A 21,667-nucleotide genomic window follows, 5' to 3' on the forward strand; every position below is an offset into this window, starting at 1 on the left:
CAAACTCCCAAACTTACAGTTTCAGTCTGGATCCCTTGCCAGGGCTCCTTGCAAAGCTGCCTACTCTGCACCATTTCTGTGACCCCGTACCATGGATGAATCCAAGCCCAACTCTAAGGCTTATCTTTAATTCCTGTTTCTTTCTCACCTGTCAGATCCCATCCAGGACATCCATGTTATCTTCCGCCTTTGGTGAATGTCTAATCCAACCGATTCTCATTACTTCTACCCAGTCTTAACTCTCATCAGAAATACTGATGGTCAAAATAGCAGTTAGGTGCACTTGTAAGAACAAATCAAATCATGATTCCCCCCTACTTCCTTTCTTCATCGTGAAAATCCCTCCTAAGTGTGATCTTCAAGGCATTGTGTGCACCTGCCTCATCTCTGATCTATCTCCCCTTTGTTAATATACAGGGCTTTTTTTCCTTTTCTTTTTATCTTTGGCTTTCACTAGTTTGACTATAATGTGGTTAGGCATGATTTTCTTTGTATTTATTTTGCTTGGGGTTCAGTGAGCTTTTAAAATCTGTTAATTTGTGGTTCTTACCAATTTGGGAAATTTACAGTTATTTCCTGGAGGATTTTATCTCTTTTAGCCTTTTGGGACTCTAATCTTATATGTTAGATTTTCTGATACTCCCCCACAGCTCTCTGAGGCACTATTTATGTCTGTCTGTCTGTCTCTAGGTATTTTCAAGTTTTATTTCTTCTTCAGATTAGATACTTTCTATTGGTCTCTTAATGTTCTCCTCTGTCATCTCTACTTAGCTATCAAGCCCATCCAGTGAAATTTTTATTTCATATGTTATATTTTTCAGTTACAGAATTTCCATTTTGTTTTTCTTTGTAGTTTCGTTTTCTCTCCTAAGATTTCTTATTCTATAATTTTCAGAGCACATGTTCCTTTTACTTTGTTGAACAGACTTGTAATAGCTCTTTAGAGCCCTTCCATGTTTATTCTAACATCTAGATCATGTCATGTTGGTCTGAATCATTGTCTTATCTCTTGACAATGGGTCACATTATATAGATTCTTCATATGTCCAGTTATTTTAGATTGTCCCCTGGACACTGTGAATGTTATGCTGTTGGTGTATCTGGATTCTATTATATTCCTCCAAAGAGTATTAATATCTTTGTCTTCTGAGAAAATTACTCTGGTTGGACTCAAACTATCAATTGTATCTCTTGGGCAACTACTGCAATTTTAATTTAGTTCTTTTTCTTTAGCTTGCCCATAGCTGGCCCACTTACAGTCTGCCCTGGCCACATGAGGTATAGTGTCAGGGTTAGCCAGAGATCTGTGCATAGTGTACATACAGCAATTGGGGTTCCCTCTCCCTGGCCTGTTCCTTCCTGGTATTTCTCCCTAACTTTCTAGCAAGTGTGATTGCCTCGATATCTATCATCTAGTGCTTCATTCCTAGAAAGACTGAGTTTGTTTTTCATTGGTAGTTAGTCACTTTATAGATGGGCTGCCCTCAGACTAAAAGCCACAGAAGTAGAAAACTAACCCTATGGCATTTCCTTTCTTCTAAATATTGATTCCCTTTAGAATCTTTCTTCTTTTGTTCACTCTCTAGAGCTTTCAGGTCATTGGTTGTTGTATTTTGTCCAGAGTTAATAGCTGTTCTCCATTGGTAGCACTGCCACACTGCAATACAAATAATACAATACAAAATACAATAACAAAATTCTTATTGTTTCTTGGACATAAAAGTTATCATGGAGCAGGAAACTGGAGCAGGCCCTAAACGGGTGTTATTTGACCCTCCGTTTAATATCAAGTCCTTTTGAAGTTCTGGAATAAAGCGTATGAGAGAGGGGCATAGTTTAGCCTGGTGTCACTCTGTGGGCTGTTACCGCTGTTGTATTGGCTGGATCTCTATACGGCAGGTGACAGAAGAGGCTGGTAGATGCAGGCTTCACTCCGAGCTGGGAAGGGACTGTGGCATCTGCAAGCCTTGTGCCCCTGCATCATTAAATTCATTCCAGCAGAATAGAGAGAGCTTTGCTTTCCTGGAGGCCTCAGCAAAAATCTTGTTGCATTTCTTTCTTGTGACTGGCTGTCTGTTTCTGAATCAATCACTGTGCTGACAGGATAGGACGCTATGTTTTAACCAGTCTAGACTCATCATTATAAACGTGTAGATATGTGTGTATATGTATCAATCTCATTTGAGTAGCATGTATGTGAGTGAGCAAGACGTAAAACTGAGAAGAAAATTCTAGAAGAGGGAACAGATGCTGGTCAGTGTTGAGCAGATCCAATGCCATTGTCATGATTCTTGCTGGGATTCATGGACTTAAGTATTTTTTATTCTAGCTGGGTGAAGGAATACATTGGACTCAGTCAAAACCCTATAGCCGTATAACGTTTTACAAACTCCTATCACTTTTAAAATTTATGGCAAGAAGACAATCTCAGAAAAGATAGGAGGAACAAGTTTCCCAGTATAATCCTCCTACTGTCAATTCCAAGGTCTTGTTTTTGTGTGGTGAGCATTTGGTGTTTTATGACATGTAACATCCACTCTGGTGATACTGAAATATATCTTGATCTCAGTGTCTTGGTACCAAGGGCTCTTTTCTGTGTCAGCCATCAATAAAGCTGGTTTGTGTGTAAAAATCCTGTAAGTTGATTACGGGAGAGTAAATGTTTGAAACAAAAAGAACATGGGACGCCTCGGTGGCTCAGTCAGTTGAGCGTCTGACTTCGGCTCAGGTCATAGTCTAGTGGTTCGTGGGTTCAAGCCCTGCGTCGGGCTCTGTGCTGACAGCTCAGAGCCTGGAGCCTGTCTTTGGATTCTGTGTCTCCCTTTCTCTCACACCCTCCCCTGCTCATGCTCTCTCTTTCTCAAAAATAAATAAAACATTAAAAAAATGAAACAAAAAGAAACCAAAAGAGAACATATATAATCAATGACCAGTTGTATTTTATTTTATTTTATTATTATTTTTTTAAATGTTTTATTTATTTCTAGGAGAGAGAGAGAGACAGCGTGAGCAGGGGAGGGTCCGAGAGAGAGGGAGTCACAGACTGAAACAGGCTCCAGGCTCTGAGCTGGTAGTCAGCACAGAGCCCGACGCGGGGCTCGAACCCACGAACCGCGAGATCATGACCTAAGCGAAAGTCGGACGCTCAACCGACTAAGCCACCCAGGCGCCCCGACCAGTTGTATTTTAAAACTATTTTTTATTATAAAATAAAGCACAGATATAGAAAACCCTTGGATTTAAGCATATTTATTAATTTCATCTCATTACAATTATTATTATTGAAGCTCAGATTGTTGCACGTTTAACCAATAGAAACCTTTTGAAATTGGCTGCTGTGTTAGACTAAATTGTGTCCTCCCAGCCCCCACCTCAAATTCATTTAAGTTGAAGCCCTAGCACCCAGGATGGCTCTATTGAGAGATACAGCCTTTAAGGAAGGAAGATTGAGGTCATGAGGATGAGTCCTAATTCAATATGACTTGTGTCCTTTTAAGAAGAGAGAAAGGTACCAGGGGTACAAATGTACAGAAAGAAGGTCACCCAAGGACGTAGGGAGAAGGTGGCTATATGCAAGACAAGGAGAGAGGTCTCAGGAGATACCTAGCTTGCCAGCACCTTGATCTTGGACTTCAGTCTCCAGAACTGTGAGAAAATAAATTTCTATTGTTTAACTGACCAGTCCATTCTGTTTTCTGACAGGCCTAGAACACTGGCCTAGCTCCTGAATCCTTTTGATGAGAGCCTGCTAATTATTTGGTACCTTCTTCACTATCTTGTGGACAGGATGCTTTGGCTAGTTTCTCATCTTGGTTTTTTTTTTTTTTTTTTTTTTTGCCTGCTCTAGACCCAGGATGAAGCATTTCTTTAAGAAGCACTGATTTCTTCTTGTGAAAAGTATTATGTCAAGGTGATAATCTGGGCACAAGGCATGCCTTTTGCCACCCTGTTGGTCATTGTTTCTTGGCCTTTTCAGGGAGGGTAGGAAATATGTACTTTCAGGGGCAAATTTTGGGGGCCGATATTACGAGTGTGTTTGTTATTACTGTCTTTCAAATCTTTCCATTGATTTTTTTGATTTTTCAAAATTTCTTATTTTTCATTTTCTTTCCCGTAGGGCATTGACCTTTTTGTGACTGGCTCTTCTGTTCCTTCTAGTTTAGTCTTCATTTCAGAACTTGTTCTTTCATCTTTTGTTCTCTACCGAGTATGGTCACCTCACTTTGGAGGTTTTCTGATTCTGACTTGTGTTATTCTTTCATGTTTTCCTTCATTATCTTTGATCTTTTGTTTTCCTTTTTAGGAGCATATCTTTCTAGCGTGATTTCTTTGTCTGCAGGCATATTATTCTGTTCCTTACTCTCTTTTATCATAATAGCTCTGTGTGAGATTTGACCACAGTATTTTTTGTTGTTTGTTCTATAGGAAGTGAGTATTTTTTTCCTGGACATTTAGGTTGAGGCAGGCTTCTGAAAAGCTTTTCTAACTTTACAGAACTTCTCCTTTTTCTGCAGCATTTAAAACTATGGGTGCTTCTTTTCTGAAATTCCTTGGTTTTAATTCCCTTCTCACATTGGTATAGACCTGCTTTTTGGATCCCTATTCTGTTGAATTTTGATTCCACTTCCATACGTTTCTCTGTGTGGAGTTCTATCCTGGGAAAGAACCTGCTTGATCTGTTTTGAGAGTTTACAGGTTGCACTGCTCCTGATCATTCACTCCCTTCTGTCGTGGGTCGTTTGCACATACCCGATAGTCAAGAGGGCAAAAGCTTCCCTGTTTCCACTGCTGTTCTCAAATTGGCCCACTGTACTTTCCAGCAAATTCTGTTGGCTCTTTGGGGGTTGTCCTGTCCTCACTCTGTCAGACAATATCCCACTGCTTCACTCTTCTCCCTGCTGCCCAGATTTTATTACTGGGAAGATCTGTGGCTATTGCTGGTTCCCCCCCACCCTGTTTATATTTTGAAATTGTGCGAATACTCTATCATCTAGTTTTGTTATATTTCTTGGACTTATTTTCTAGTTGTTCCATCTGGTTCATGTGGGGATTTGGAGATAGTAAAAACTATGCCTTCACGGCTGCCATCTTTCCAGAATGCCTCCCAATGATCCTATTTTAACACATTTGAGAAAACCCTCCAGAAGCAGGGAGATGGCTCTAACAGTTTCTCATGTAGAAAACAGAAAGGAAGACATAGTCACCAATCCTGCTTCTGGGTGAAACATCAGGAAAAGCCCCCGAAATGCTGGTTGAACGTCCTTTCAGCAAGGAGCCTGCTGTTTTATTTTAAATTTCATTTGCTTTTAGTAATTTAATTCTTGTAGAGCTTGATTTTGCCATACAGAAACATGACTACTGCCTCTGAGCCTTGATTGTGTTCTCTTGATGTTCCATAGCATCCTCAGGAAATAATGTATTTTATTAGACCATGAAAAGAAAACTCTCCTGAGCTTTACATAAAACCTGGCAAGCCCTGGGATGCTCTAGGGCTCAAACCGTGATGCCCCATCAGTGTTATCTTTGATAGACACCATCCATGCCCCTTTACCTTTTCGTTCTCTAGCACATCTGCCATGTATAAAGGCGCCTCCTCTGTCTTGTTATGTAATTTGTCTATATTATCATTATACTGGTAAACTTGGCTATAAAAATACTTGTTTTTGTATTTGCAAATTATTCTGGTATAAAATGAGGTTTTAGCTCATCTGGGAAAAGAGTTGTTAATTCTATTAGGATTTTTTCTAACTACAACTATTACATATGTGTAATAACTTCACATTCCATGTAATCTGCATCTTCATAGAAGCTTTCTGAATATGGTTATAAAGCTAAATGTGCTTTTAATGGTAGGAATTGTCTCCCTTAAGCTAGGGAATCAGTAGAATTTGGATGGTTTGGCCCATGGAGGATCTCAGTCCCCCATTATATTGTTATCGCTGATAATCACTTCTTCCACAAGAAGCACAAGTGTAATGCTGAGCTGAGAAATCAGGTGAAGGTTTTTCACCTTTATTTGATGTACAAAATTTGATTTTATTTCCTCAAGAAAAATAATTGTTTTAGCCCATATGCTTCTTTTTTAAAAAAATATTTATTTTTAATGTTTATTTTTGAGAGAAAGGGAGAACAAGCCGGTGAGGGGCAAAGAGAGGGAGACAGAGTATTTACACCTATGAACTGTGGGTTTGGAACCACAAACTGTGAGATCACGAACCTGAGCCAAAGTCAGATGCTTAACCAATTGAGCCACCTAGGCGCGTCTAGCCCATACACTTCTGATTAACATATTTAGATCAAATACTTTGGCTGAATTAACAAAATGAGCAAAAATAAAATTTCCTGATTTAGCTCTGTACTTAGATGTAATAGTTAATTTGTTTTCGGTTATATAATCTATGTGTCAGTTAATAGTAATTAGTTAATTGAATGAACATAATGTTCAATCAAAATGTTAATAAAATATTTAAGCAAAGAGGTTATGGTTTACAATATTTTGTTTCATGTTTGGCTTCATGGACAATACATACTTTTTTTTTTTTTTTAAATAGCAACTGCTCTAGTAAGTCAATTTCTCACATAGAACATGAGTCCCTTATCATCATTAATGCCTGACATGTAACAAGTAATGTTATCAAATGAACAGGTAATTATTCTGAAAAATGTTATATCTGTTCCAGGACCTGATCTACAGGTTTGTGTATCCAAAAAACCTACCTGTTGCACCAGGAAGATGGAGGAGAGATACCAGACTGCAGCTCGCCAAGATATGCAGGAAGTTCTTCAGTCATCCAGCTCCACATTAAAGTTTCTCATATCGCGAAACGCCGCTGCTTTTCAAGGTAAATGTATCTTGATTTCTGAAACTAAGGTGAACTTGGTATGCAGTTTTCCTATTACCGTTAGCCTGGTAAAGTTGGCTAGGTTTACCTTTCTCGGCATACCATCATTCTGGAGTAAAATGAAGTTTTAGCTTCTTCTAGCCCTCACAAAAGAGTCATTATTTCCAAGGTCAACTGGGACATAAATAATGAGTTGGACTGGGAAAAGTGTTCTGTTAGTGAAATGGTCCTTGGAAATATGTGCCCTTTGAGGGTCCTTCCAGGTACCTAAGTACTCTGACCCATGGTGTTACTGCAGTATGAACGGACAAAATTATTAGATTGTAGTATTCTATAACATTGCTTTTAACTGGGTAATTATAGATTTATTTTTAAAAATATGATTTGAAGAAATATTTGTCTATTTTTTTCCTCCTGCTACCTCATGTGGTTTTCATAAGAACAGCAGTGTGATACATCAAAGTGCAGACAAGTCTGAGAAACAGTAAAATAGGAAATATTAATTGGATATTTAAGGATCAGCTACGACCAGAACTCAACCTTAATTCAAACAGTATGTTCAGAAATAAAATTAATGGGTTACAAAATTACAAGGCACATTGGAAAATAGATGATCTCTTCCTTATTTTAGTCATCATCTCTATAAAGTTCCTTATTACTACAATAAAATAGCTTAATTTATTTTTCCTTTTATAAAGCATTAGCTTTTCTGTATATGATTAGAATGAAAATATCCAGATTACACTACTTTTCAAGCAAATTTATTGCTTTTGTTCAAAGCAAAATATTACTTCTGCTAGTATTCCTTGTCCTTTAAGACATTAATGTCAATCTATTTAAATAATTTGTGCTTTGTTTACATGCATCACTAAATCACAAAGCTGATTAATATTTAAAACTATGTTCATTAAATAAAATAAATACAATAAATCAGGATAAAATTTAAGTCAAGTTAAAATGTAGTTCATGATGAAGTGATAATTTTCTTGTGGAAACTGATATGTCTGATTCTAAGATGTTATATTTTAGTGAGTTTTTAGATGTCTCAGAAGACAACTTTGTATCTGTGATGGGATTTATTCATACGGAATTGTTGGAGGAAAACATGTTGATATGCCTTGTAAGCAAAGGTTTGTGATTTGGACTGGCTGAACCAGAAGACCATAACCACACACACAGAATGATGTAATGGTTTTTTTCTCATGAAAATGACAACACGCACAATATGGACAATACATTCTGTAGATAAAGAGGCAACAAATAAACTGGTCTGAGTGGAACAGGAATGGGGAGTGTGGTGGAGAGTCATATACTTAAAAAGGTGAGCTCGGCTCACATGGAAGGAGATTTAGAGCATCAACTTGAGTTTAAGACTCATTAAAGATTTTTGAACAGGAGAGCTACATTATGATTTCTCATCTTTGAATGTCAAACTAAATCCCGTCAAGTAAGAATATATGGCCGAAGAAGATCGTGACCAATGAAACTGACCTTTTTGTATAGCAGAGTTAACTATAGAAGTGAAAGTTCTATTGTTGCTAATATATTGGCACTCAATGAATGTTGAACATTTTCTTCTGCCTTCAAAGATATCTTAACAAACCTTTTACACATTTTTGGATAAATTGATCAAGACAGAATGCATCATGGAGTGCCTGGCTGGCTCAGTTGGTAGAGCATGCAACTCTTGATCTTAGGGTTGTGAGTTCAAGCTCCACGTTGCATGTGGAGCCTACTTAAAAAAAAAAAAAAAAAAAAAAAAAAAAAAAAAAAAAAAAAAAAAAAAGATAGAGCTTATTAGATTTAAACAATTGGGAAAATTAAAAATTTTGAATTATTTAGACTTTTAAGATGGGTTCAGGCTGCTGAAAAATTTTGATGATATTACTAAAAGTTTGGTGACAATTAAGAAGTAGAAATACATGGGATTGTCTCTATCTACCAGAGTGTCAGGTAATTTTATCTACACTGAAAATTTTTTCTGTTTAGTAAATTGTGTTATATTCAATAGGTTGAGTTTTGCTAGGGAGGGAGAGAGATGGGGACGCAGAATCTGAAGCAGCTCCAGGCTCTGGGCTGTCAGCACACAGCCCCATGTGGATTTCAAACTCATGAACTGCAAGATCATGACCTGAGCCGAAGTAGGACACTTAATTGACTGAGCCACCCACCCCTGAGTTTTGCTGTTTACTTACATATTAATCATAAAAAATGAAAATTGTAGGAACTTTCTTAAATATAACTTGTTATAAGTTGTTGTTTTCTCCCTTTGTGGAATATCAAGTTTTATTTAAGAATCATGAGGCGGCAAGACAAATTTAGAAGAAATTTGCCTAAAGGCTAACTCTATTGGAATACATTCTCTTATAAGAAGAATAACTGCTTTTAATTTAATAAATAGAGTAAGTAGCTTTAGGCTTATGTCCCTAAAAACAAACTTAAATATATATGCTAAAAGCAATTTGAGAAATCACATTTACTGTATCACAATTGAGCAAGTGACTTTATTAGTAAGTAAAATGCCTACTGTCTAGTTTCTATGTCATCAGAATATCTGAAAACAATTCAGAGTCTTTATTTTTCTAAGAAGAAAGAAGCTAACACACTTTATTGGGAAAACCGGCTGCTTGAGAGAAATTTAATGGGGAACTCAATTCACTTCGCAAATGATTTAAGTAGATTTGCTCTGTTTTTGATATTTGATTTTTATTTATTTTTTTTATTAAAATTCTTTTAAATGTATTATTTATTTCTGAGAGAGACAGACACACAGTGTGAGCAGGGGAGAGTCAGAGAGAGAGGGAAATACGGAATCTGAAGCAGACTCCAGGCTCTGAGCTAGCTGTCAGCACAGTGCCCAACGCAGGGCTCAAACCCACGAATCATGGGATCATGACCTGAGCCAAAGTTGGACGCTTAACCAACTGAGCCACCTAGGCGCCCCAATACTTGAGTTTTAAATATTTCATTTAAGTCTTCTATTCCAGCAGTGTTAACCTGTTTTTTAAGTAGTATTCTGGGTTATAAAAGACTGTAGTATGGTCCCTTCTCTCATAGCTTTTGTAGAATCCCATGGAAGCCTGTGCTTGAAGCAACCCTTCAGATGTGGTGGATGCGAATGATCGGTTGGGTGTATGGATGTGGTGGGCACCCATATTACTGTGATATTTATTTATTTATTTTTTATTTTTTAAAACATTTTTTTAAAAAAATGTTTTTCATTTATTTCAGAGAGAGAGAAAGCATGAGCAGGGGAGGGTCAGAGAGAGGGGGAGACACAGAATCTGAAACAGGCTCCAGGCTCTGAACTAGCTGTCAGCACAGAGCCCGAAGCGGGGCTCGAACCCACGAACCGTGAGATCATGACCTGAGCTGAAGTCGGACACTTAACCGACTGAGCCACCCAGGCGCCTCTACTGTGATATTTATTAAGGAGCTTTTAAGGGAAGAGAGAAAACAGTACTCGCAACTGGTGCCCGCAGACAAAGTTATCCTGCACACAGTCCACATTCGGATCTGGAATTGTGCACTGGAAGCTACCTTACCAGTGCAGTTTGAGTCTGCCTACTGGGACGACTCTTTTATTTTTCCTTTATGTAATTTATTCGTGTTTGTTTCTATCACATTTCCTTTAAAATAAACAAACAACAAAATGATGATCTTTTTTTGGAAGGGTCCATAGTTATGACCTGGGGCTTCACTGTATCCTAAGTGTAGTTGTTCATACCCAATGGAGCGTTGTATAAGCTAAAGGGAACGAGCTGGTATCTCTGTGTCTGTTGCCAGTTGTAAACAAGCGGTGCTGTTTGCAGAGAGGAACGCTGGCTGTGTGACAGTGCAGACGGCAACTACTCTTTATTTTCAAGGGCTTAATAATGTTCATGAACGTGAAGCAGAGCAGCCTGACATGATGCAAAAGAGGTTTTTTTCCCCTCTACTCTTACAGTGAGTGTGGGATTGCTGGCTTTAAAAATATTTTGGAAATGCTCTTTATAATGTTTTATTTGCTTATACAATGAAGTATGGTGTGACTCATGAAGAAACAGAGGAAGTTGACAGAGAATATGTCACGTACTGTAAAAGAGCAATGCTTATTCAGCTTTCAAATTGGTCAGTGTTTAAATCTTCATTCAAATAAGATGATGTAGTTTAGTTTTTTAAATTTAAGACTAAACAAATTTGTCAGCATCGCTTTCAAAAATTAAAAGTAAGAGAAAAAATAAAAGGAAGAAATAGGTGGGAGATAGCCATTGGAAATTCATTTTGTGGAAACGTTGGGAAGATAAGGTTACAAAGCTGCATTTTTTCTTTGAGATGTACCTTTCCCTATTTCTCTTATCTTCCAGTGGCTCATGTATTTCTAAAATATATGGTAGATATGAAGTCTTTATTGTGGAGGTTTCCATATGGCATTTAAAAAGTGTACATTATTACAAACGACTGAGTGATAAATGCTAGTTAGAACAGGAAGGCTTTAGCATTTTTATTTATGATTTCATTCTCTTGGCTGATTAAATTTTCATTTCTTGATTGTAAGTACTTGAAAGATTGGCAGGCTTGTCCTTGTGCATTGAAATGTTAGAATTATGAATTTAATAAAAATACATCCTTATTTTTAATGAAATATAGGAATATGTTGAAAATGAAATATTTTAAAAAGTAGGTGAATTAAGAACGAGAATATAATTAATGGATTATCCTTCTTTACACTAGCAGATATTAACTACTGTAAAATGTATAGCTGGTGTAATAGCTACTGTAAAACTAATGTAAAGTCAGTGTAATGTAATATAAAGACGTATATACAGTCAAAGGCACAAAGATATAGTGAATATTTGAATATATTAATGTATAGGAGAGTCAATAGATTTAAATAAATATTATTAAGCACGAGGTACATTAATTGTATTTTATTCACTTCAGCCATGCTTCACCAAGGTGAATAATATTTAAAATTATTCCATCGAAGAGCACTGTGTGGAAGAATAAAGGAATAATACCGTTTTTAACACTGAGAGTTACCTGATCAAAAGTTCAAGTGTAAGAGAACAGGCAGCCTTAGGTTGGCAGTGTTGCAAATATAATGAACTCTAGCAGCTAGTAAATATATTAATTGAACTGCATGAATGAATGAATAAATGAACATTACTTAGCAAGAAGATGGCTCTGAAGTAAAATGACCAAATACCTCCCTTGTTCCTTTTTTTCTTTTATGGATTCCTCTCTTGATGGTTTGCTGTAGAACCTACTAGGTGCCAGCCCTGTTGGGTGCTGGGGTGCTTGGTGTCCAACCCTTTTATTGATTCCTTTAGACTTCTTTTTTTTAAATGTTTTTTATTTATTTCTGAGAGAGACAGAGAGACAGAGAGAGAGACAGCATGAGCAGGGGAGGGTCAGAGAGAGAGAGGGAGACACAGAATCTGAAGCAGGCTCCAGGCTCTGAGCTGGCTGTCAGCACAGAGCCTGACATGGGGCTCGAACCCACGAACCGTGGGATCATGACCTGAGCCAAAGTTGGACGCTTAACTGACTGAGCCACCCAGACACCCCTATTCCTTTAGACTTCTAATATGCCAACATCTGTTGCATTTATGAACTAGAAAGGGGCACGTTATAGTGTCACCATCGATGGCATTCTGAATGTGATTGTGCTGTTTTTCCTTTTCAGTTTGAGGCAGTGCATGGGTTAGTGTGTTATCTCATACAGCAGCTATCAATGCAGTTGGTCTTTATCTTACTGTCCTTTATCTCAGAAATGTTAAAAAATTGTTTCTGTCGAATCTGTGTCAGCAGGCTGCTGTTAATTCTGAAAATGGGTAATTTTCCTGTATTCTAGATAAAAGTTGCAAGAGCTTAAATTACTTCTTCAGCTGGAAGTAAAGCTTGCTTTGCATGAAGCATTATCGATGGTAGAAATAATATTAACTATAGACCTAAGATGAGGATTACTTTGCAAAATTTATTTTTTACACTTGAAAAAGTAAACTTTTTGTTGTTTTAAGTCTGATTGACAGCAGGTTATGATAATATCACCTGGCGTCATGCTCATCTCACCTAGAAAGCACAGTCACCTGCTTATAGCCAGCGAAACAATTCTTTCTTGATTTTATGTTTAACACTTTTTTAGTTATATCTTTTCAATGTGAGAACTGCACATTTATTTTCTTGAGGATGAGTTAACATTTCATTAGATTCCTTATAATTTTGTTATCTTCATATTTAATCTACTTCTGCATATAGGATTGCAAGGGATGATCCTTAAAAGCTACCTATGTGTTAAGTAAAGGACGGGACATTTGGGAAGCTACAACTAGCTGTGTTTTTGAGATTTATCTGTCCCTCTGTCTATCTCTTACTCATCCCTGTAAAGTTATTTATAACACTTCTTTTTTTTTTTTTTTTTTTTTTTTAAAGTAGCTTCATGCCCAATGCTGCGCCTGAACTCATGGCTCTGAGATCAAGACCTAAGCTGAGATCAAGAGTCAGATGTTTAACTGACTGAGCCACCCAGGCACCCCTGTAGAATTTCCTTTTAAAGATACGTGACATTTGTTTATTCTCCTTTTGATGGACATCTCAGTAATCTCCAACTTAGTTTTGTGTTTCTCCTGCTCTAGTGACCATTCTTGTTCACTGCAGGCACGTGTTTCCGTGGGGTTCACACGCAGTGAGACTGGCGCTTCCCGGCCACGTGGCTGGCCAGCTTCACTCCATGTCACTGAGTTGGTCTTCTGAGGCAATTCACCCATTGGAACTGCCACAGGTGGTCTCCATGCTTTGTGCACTGCTCTGGTTCCTTCCCAACGGTGAGCAGGGTGGGAATTTTGAGAGATTTGTGGAACTGATAGGTATGAAATGGCACCTTGTTTCCAAAATACACTGTTCCCTGAGTAGGGGGTCTGAATGTCTTTTCACAAACAGTCCTTGATGTGCGTATTTTTTATTTTCCCTTAGGAATATGTCCCAAGAACCTGTATACGCCCTTTGAAGATATATACACTGTTGTCAGTGCTTTGTATGTATTTAAGGGTTTTTTTTTTTTTTTTGGTAACCAAACAAGAGATTTTATTTTAAGGTACAGGTATCCATTTGGATCTTAAAGTTCTAGCTAAAGTAATTGAAATGTCTTTCCATATTCTGTAGAAGTCCAGGCTCCCTCCACATTCTCCTGGCTTATAGTCACATGCTTGCCCCTGTCTCTGCTCCCCTGCTCTGTCTGTCTGCTTTTGCCTCTTTCCTATCGTATTAACTCAATATGAAAACAATTTTTTAAATTACCTGTTCCATACTTACACACACACATGCATACACATTAATACAGTGTGTATATAAGATCAGTATTATGAGATGGTGGTGAAAATGGAAGATAAAATCTAAAAATTATGAATTATCATTAATTGAATATTAATTTCTGTATTTCCAAAATACAGAAACAAAACAATTGTATTGTTTTCAGCTCTGCCTCTGCCCTCAGTCCACGAAGCCACCACCGTCACCTGTCCTTATGCGACATTCTCCTCTCTTCTTCAGGTGGTGACGTAATGTATCTTCTAGTTCCTTATGTTTATTATATAAGCATGGTAATATTAAATGTCACATGGCTCTGAGTGTGAATTTAAACTGAGGACTTTATTTTGTTTTATTTTATACATATATACTTATAAAATATAAACATATACATAAATTATAGATATATATATGTATTTATACATATGAGAGAGAGAGAGGGAGAGAGAGTGCGAGCACGTGTGAGTTGGGGAGAGGGGCGGAGAGAGAAAGAGAGAGAGAAAGAAATCTTAAGCAGGCTCCACACCAATGCAGGGCTTGATCCCACCCACCTGGGATCCTGACCTGAGCCAAAATCAAGAGTTGGACTCAACTGACTAAGCAACCCAGGTGCCCCAAGGATCGATTTTTTTAATTAAAAAAATCTCTGTATTAAAATTGTTTCCCTTTATTGAGATATAATTGTTCTCCCTCTGCCCCAGTTTTGCGGGGTGATCACCCTCGATGGCAGTGAGCTGAGAGACAGTGAGCTCTGCTGCAGCTCTAGGGGATGGTGTGAGATGGACGAGAAAGTGTGCGTGTATGGTGGTGATGTGCTGAAATAGCTGCTGTGGGAAATGGGAAAGGAAATGAACTAAAGTCCAGTCGCATGATGGTACTGCCCTTTTCATTTTTAGTCCTGCCTAGTTTTTGTTTCCAGAGAAGGTGTGAGTAGTGGGGATCTGTGGTTGAGCTCAGGTAATAAGAGAATCCTTCATCCATCCAGCGAACATTCATGGGGTAACCTCTATGTGACCACAATGTTTTAAGCGCTTGGCCTACTTCAGTGAATGAAACAAAAGTCCCTGTTCTCACACTGTGTGTTTCAGCCAGGGGAAAGTAGAAAATAAACAAATATATACAGTTGTAAATACGTTAGAGTGGATTAAATACTTTGAAAACTATAGCTTAGAGCAGAGGGAGAGAGAGAGACAGTCCTGGAGGATTGCAGTTTTAAACTGGATGGTCAGGGAAGAGTTGACGTTGGAGCAAAGTTCTGAGAAAGTGAAAGGGTTGGGTATGTGGATGTCTGGGAGGAAAGCATCCTAGCAAGAGGGAGTGACCCTAAGGTAGGAATGGGCTTCAAATGTTAGAGGCCCGGCCATCCTGGGGCACAGTGGGGGGCTGGGGGGTGGTGGGAAAGACTACCGTAGAGGCGTAGAGGCGATAGATGCATGCAGGGCCCCTGGAGCTTTTATTCTGAAGTGGAAGTTTTTGCCATAGGTGTGGCTTGATTGGAAAACAGTTACTAGGTCTAGTTGTTGAAGGGCACACATAGCCAGCTTGTAGTGGGGCATGGGTGGACCTACAAAGCCAATAAAGATGTTATTAAAATGACCTAGAAGAGGCATTATGGTGATTTAGACTTAGTGCTGGTAGTACGGGTGGTCAGAAATGGTCACCTTCTGGTTATATTTACGATCATCGTGGGGCCCTGGGCATGATGGGAAACGAATTGAGGCCAAGAGGGGGCTGATGGTATAAATCACACCAAGGATATGTCTGTAGAGTAAGTGCCTGGTGTGTCATGGAGATGAGCTAAAAGTGCTGAGGGAGAAGGATGCTTTCCACTGGACCTTGGAATCTCGGAGTCCACATCCGCTGGGAGAGTTGGAGTGAGAGAAACTATCTGTTGCTAAAGTTCTCTGTGGAAGAGGGACATTGGCCAGTGTGACAGCGGCATTCATTGGTTATCTGATGGAGGCTAATCTTTTTGTTTTGTTTTTAAAACCACTTTATTGAGGTATAATTGACACAAAAAGCTGTACATATTTAATGTATACAGCTTGATGAGTTTGGAGATAAGTATATCTTATGTGGTGATGAAGCCATCACCACAATTTATGCCATAAAAACTTTTTTAATGTTTTATTCTTGAGAGAGAGGAAGAGAGACAGCATGAGTGAGGGAGGGTCAGAGTAAGAGGGACACAGAATCCAAAGCAGGCTCCAGATTCTGAACTGTCGGTGCAGAGCCTTTTGTGGGACTCGAACTCACAAGCCGTGAGATCAGGGTCTGAGCCAAAGTCAGACACTCAGCTGACTGAGCAAAACAGGTGCCCCTATGCCATAAACATATTGGAGGAGGCTGATCTGTGACACAGAGTTAAAACAGAAATAGTCTGGAAGAGTCTGGAGATTTCCAACTGCTTCCTATGATCTGGCTCCGTATAGTGGTAGAGATGGTGTTTCTCTAATAATACCATATGTGTAAGTATGAAAATGACATTATTTTTGATAGAATAACTCATGATTCTACTGAATGAATCTTCTTATCAATATTTAGCATAATTTAAAAGTTGAAGGGCATTATAAAGAAGAAACACACAGATAAATAAAATTGAGTTGCTTGAAATTTGTCAGTAAACTTTGAGCACTGACGGGAGAAAGCATGTAATAAGGACAATGTTGAATAAAGGTGCATAATAGTAATTATGGTCAAAATCATGAGTTTGTACATGAGAAATTTATTTTAAACTTATTTTCATTATACAAGATACAGCTTGGTTACATAAAATTGAAAATAAAATTCTTTATTAGTCAATAACCTATTTAGAAAATAAGACTCAGTGACAAATAAGGCTCTTGGGACCCAATTTTCAAGTCTTGGTTGTAATTCTCATAACTTAATAGCCCATTGCCATTTACCATTTTTATATGAATCAGAAATCAACTAAGTTCTATTAACCAAACACTATCAATAGTTATCATTTCGATAATATCTTATTTTTTTAAATGTTTTATTTCTGAGAGAGAGAGAGAGACAGCATGAGCAGGGGAGGGACAGAGAGAGAGGGAGACACAGAATCCGAAACAGGCTCCAGGCTCTGAGCTGGCTGTCAGCACAGAGCCTGACGCAGGGCTTGAACGCATGAACTGTGAGATGGTGACCCAAGCCGAAGTCGGACGCTTAACCGACTGAGCCACCCAGGCACCCTGGTAATATCTTATTATATCATCTCTTATTTAATTAGAAATTCTTGCTGTTCATGGAACTGGCATTATTGCCAAATTTAGGATTTTCAAATAGTATAATAATTCATTATAAATTATGAAACATAGTTTATTAGAAATATGAAGGCATTCTTAGTAGTTTTTGTTTCTATGGCCTTGGGGGAAAAGAAGATTAAGATGAAAATATTAAACCATCATCCATAATATTTAATTGGTAAAGTGGTAAAATATAATAGAAAATAAGATAACTCTCTTTCCTCAGACAAATAGAGGACTTAAATTTTATAGCCATTTTTCAATGTAGCTGTTCATGATGGGAAATTATCCATGCATATCTCCATGCTTTTAGCATAAAATATATCTAGCAATAAATGTAATATACATGCTATAGCTTTTACGCAAAAGGCAAAGGGCTTGAAATGGCATCTCAAGACACATAGTCATAATAGTAAATAAAGGGTAATTGTTGGATAGCTAGGCTGTGCTCTTTTTATTTCAGGGTGATTCTGCCTGGGGGCTAACTTTTGTGTAAACAAAGATAATTGAACTTTTGCACCTTAAAAGACACTATTATCTTGTACCATTTGTGTGACTCCATCTCCTCTGGGTATAAAGTTGACTTGAATGTTGATTTATGAAACCTATTCATGTTTTTTTTTTTTTTTTTTTTCCTGTGAGTAGGAATAAACTGAAGATACTACATAATAGAACAAACATTGGTCTTTGTGAGAAAACATTTGTTGTTGATCGGACAGGGGATATGTTTAAGAGTTTCCTGACGAGGGTTTTAAATTTGGATAGTCTAGGTTTGAATCCTACCTCAAGATTCTCCTGTGGGGCCTCGACTTCTTTGCTTGTAGAATGAGATAATAATAGTACCTTCTTCTATCCTGAAGTTAATGAGGATTGATTGAGGTAATCTCCGTAAAGTAACTAGCATGGTGGCTGGTACATAAGCACTTAGTATATGTTAACTGCTCTTCCTACTTTATTCATTGTTTATATTTTCACTTATATTTGATAAGCAGCAAAAAATTTCAGGGCAGAAATTGTCTAGTGGTGTTTCTTCACGTGTTTTCTGGGGAATTGTCTAAAGTTGGTTGTCACATTCAGAAGGTCTGTAGTGGCCACGTAGCAGATGGGCCTTGTGATCCAAACTCCTAGATCAGTCCTTAGATTCCCACACTGGATGGAGTTGCCAAGAGTCATGTTGCAAGTGCTTGGGGTTATGGCTAATCATGCTCTCTCTATTGGTAGAGACAAGCAATGAGAACAATTATTTAGTGAATAATAATAATAGGACATTTTAAAGCAGGGTTTTCTGCTGCTTAGCTGATAGTCAAAGGAGTTTTCACATTTCATTAAATGGGATCAAGTTGCAATATTTTGACTCTCACTGTAGTAGAAACTAGTGTGAGCACAGAAATCTAAGGTCTGACTAACAGAATAAAGCAACAGGACACAATCGATGGCACATTTTTTAATGACTTAATAAAAACTTTAATCTTCTTAGTGCCCCTCTCCAAAATGAGACTATCTTCACATACAAAAGGCTTTCAAGCTTTGATATCACTGATTCATTCTGATTATCTTCAGGGATGTTTGCAGTTTATATGGGAATATCTTTTTTTTTTTTTTTTAAGGATTTTTTAAAAGTAATCGCTACACCCAGCATGAGGGCTTGGATTTACAACCCCGAGGTCAAGAGTCACATGCTCTGCCGACAGAGCCATCCAGGCGCCCCTATGTTGGCATATCTTAACACAGACAAGCCTTTAGATAATGCATTTGTGAGTTATTAGATAGAATCACTAACTTCAAATTGGTCCTTTCTCAACAGCATGGAAAAGTAAATAAACAATAGCCTCCAGAGCAATGTGAAAGGTTTCGTGGTTGGTCAAATATGATAAGAATTTAATCTAAGATTTAATTGAACAACTTTAAAGGCCTCTGTTCATTAGGATACTTTTTATTTTGGTCTAAATGTTGCTAATAATTGTTCCATAAAATCGCATAACTCTCTCATAGTTGATTTTCCTCTGCTGAAAATGTGAAATATTGTTTCTTGTCTACAAGGTGTCTTAGAGGGTTTCCTCTCTACATGAGGAAAGGCATTCTAGAGAACGATGGGCACTTACAGTCTCTGGAAAGTATGATTTGGGAAAAGGATCAGAGGAGTGGGGCAAAAGTGTCCAGTCCACTGGTTCAAGAAGGAACAATACATGTTTTGTTTTAATGTTTAAAATCTGGGTTTAGCATGCTTGCTTTCTAGTGGTAGTCCCAGGGCAATACTTTAGGATGATCTAGGCCAGCTGCTTAATTTGTTTTTATTGCAAATCTTCAAAGTAGGTTTAAATTAAATTATCTATGTATTTGGCAACTCTTACTCAATATATTTAGTGTATTTGTTATTTTAATGAGATCATATATTTTGAAAGCAAATTAAGAATATATTTAACAATTGCTAGTCTACAGCTATTCTAGAAAGCAATTGGACAATAGTTAAGATATATGTTCCTTCTCTCATCTTTCTGATCCTTCAAATGATTATGTATATTGGAAAAATTTTTAGAGACTATTTAGGCACATGTAGGAACATGCTAATGAAAGCGTTTGTTGTCATTGCTGGGAATTGAGACAGTCTGGGTGTCTGTTATTGAGGGAAAGGTAAGGACAATGTATAGAAAATACATTACGCATCACTAGGAGTAATCAACGGGATACATACATAGTGACACAGATAGACTTTTAAAAGATAAGAGTGAAGAAAGGAAAATAGAGAATGAGGTATATAGCACAATACCATATATGTATCTTAAAAATACATGTACCAAAGAATTCTATACATTTTACTAGAACACTTATAAATCAAAGAGTTTATATTAAGCACAAGAGAATGACTTTATAAGGGTAATAATTGTGTAATTTTCCATCCAACCTTATAAACAGTAAGAGGCATTCGGGGCAACTTCTGGGTGGCTCAGTGGTTAAGTGTCCAACTCTTGATTTTGACTCAGGTCATGATTTCAGAGATGTGAGATCCAGCCCCACCTTGGCTTTGCACTGAGAATGGAGCCTGTTTAAGATTCTTGCTCTCCCTCTCTCTCTGCACCCCTTCTCAAGAGGTGTGGGGGATGTGAAGAATGGCTAGGAAGAAAGAATGTGAAATACTTAGGTATAAATCTACCAAAAAATGTACAAGATCTGTATGCTGAAATGCTGATGAAAGAAATCAAAGAACCTAAATAAATTGAGAGATATACCATGTTCATGAATGAGAGACTCAACACAGTACAGATGACAGTTTTACCTAAATTACTCTATAGTGTTAACATAATTTATCAAACTACTAGCAAGCTTTATGTAGATTTAGTCACGCTTTTTCTAAAATTTATACAGAAAGGCACAGAACTAAAATAGCTAAAACAATTTTGAAAAAAGATTAAAGTGGGAGGAATCAATCTACCTGATAATGAAGCTTATCTGTAGCTACAGTAATTGAGAGTGTGGTATAGGCAGAGGGATGGACACATAGAATAAATTAGAAAACTCTAAAATAGAACTACACAATTATGCATAACTGATTTTTGATCTGTGCAAATGCCATTCAGTGGAGGAAGGATATCCATTCAACAGCTTGTGCTGAGCTATTGGACGTCCATGAGTAAAATATTGTTCTAATATTTTTGTGTTGAAATGCAACACAATATTTAATATTTGAATAAAATAAATATTTCAGCCCATGGATTTTCACAGGTTCTGGGTTTTTCTGCCTTCATTTAGAGAACCTTCTTTTAGTTTTTTTTCCATAAGGCAAAACTTATTAAATAAGTCATTTCTGTGATTTTTTTGGCCATTTCAACAAATCCAAATGCATATATATTTATTCAAATAAAAATAGTAGCATTATCAAGAGATTCTCCCTACAAGTTGAATAATTCAAATAAATTTTAAATCATGAACATTGAGATCTCACTGTTTCATTTATTCAGTTCCTGCCATGTTTTGTGTGTGTGTGTGTGTGTGTGTGTTGTTGTTGTTTCTAGTAGGGACAGATTTCAGTGTGTTTATGAAATGTGTTAAAGGTTTTATTTATTTAGTTTTGTTAAAGGTTTTAAAAACTGGGGTTTCTGGGTGGCTCAGTCAGTTAAGTGTCCGAATTCTTCTCAGGTCATGATCTTACGGTTTGTGAGTTTGAGCCCCACATCGGGCTCTGTACTGACAGTGTGGGGCCTGCTTGCGATTCTGTCTCTCCCTTTCTATCTGCCCCTCCCCAACTTGTGCTCTCTCTCTTTGTCTCTTTTTCTCTCTCAAAATAAATAAATG

The 21,667-nt window shown here is 37.5% G+C and overlaps 1 protein-coding gene across 1 annotated transcript in view; it reads left to right on the forward strand.

The window, feature by feature from the left end:
* GPC5 (glypican 5) overlaps positions 1–21,667 on the forward strand; it is a 479,275-nt gene that overhangs the window by 48,034 nt on the left and 409,574 nt on the right. The window contains exon 5 of the mRNA XM_039219200.1: positions 6,681–6,842. Coding sequence (XP_039075131.1) covers positions 6,681–6,842 — 162 coding nt within the window. The remainder of the gene's footprint in view (positions 1–6,680; positions 6,843–21,667) is intronic.

Source organism: Hyaena hyaena, unplaced genomic scaffold, assembly GCF_003009895.1.
Source record: "Hyaena hyaena isolate Hyena2069 unplaced genomic scaffold, ASM300989v1 scaffold_802, whole genome shotgun sequence".
Classification (NCBI taxonomy): Eukaryota; Metazoa; Chordata; class Mammalia; order Carnivora; family Hyaenidae; genus Hyaena; species Hyaena hyaena.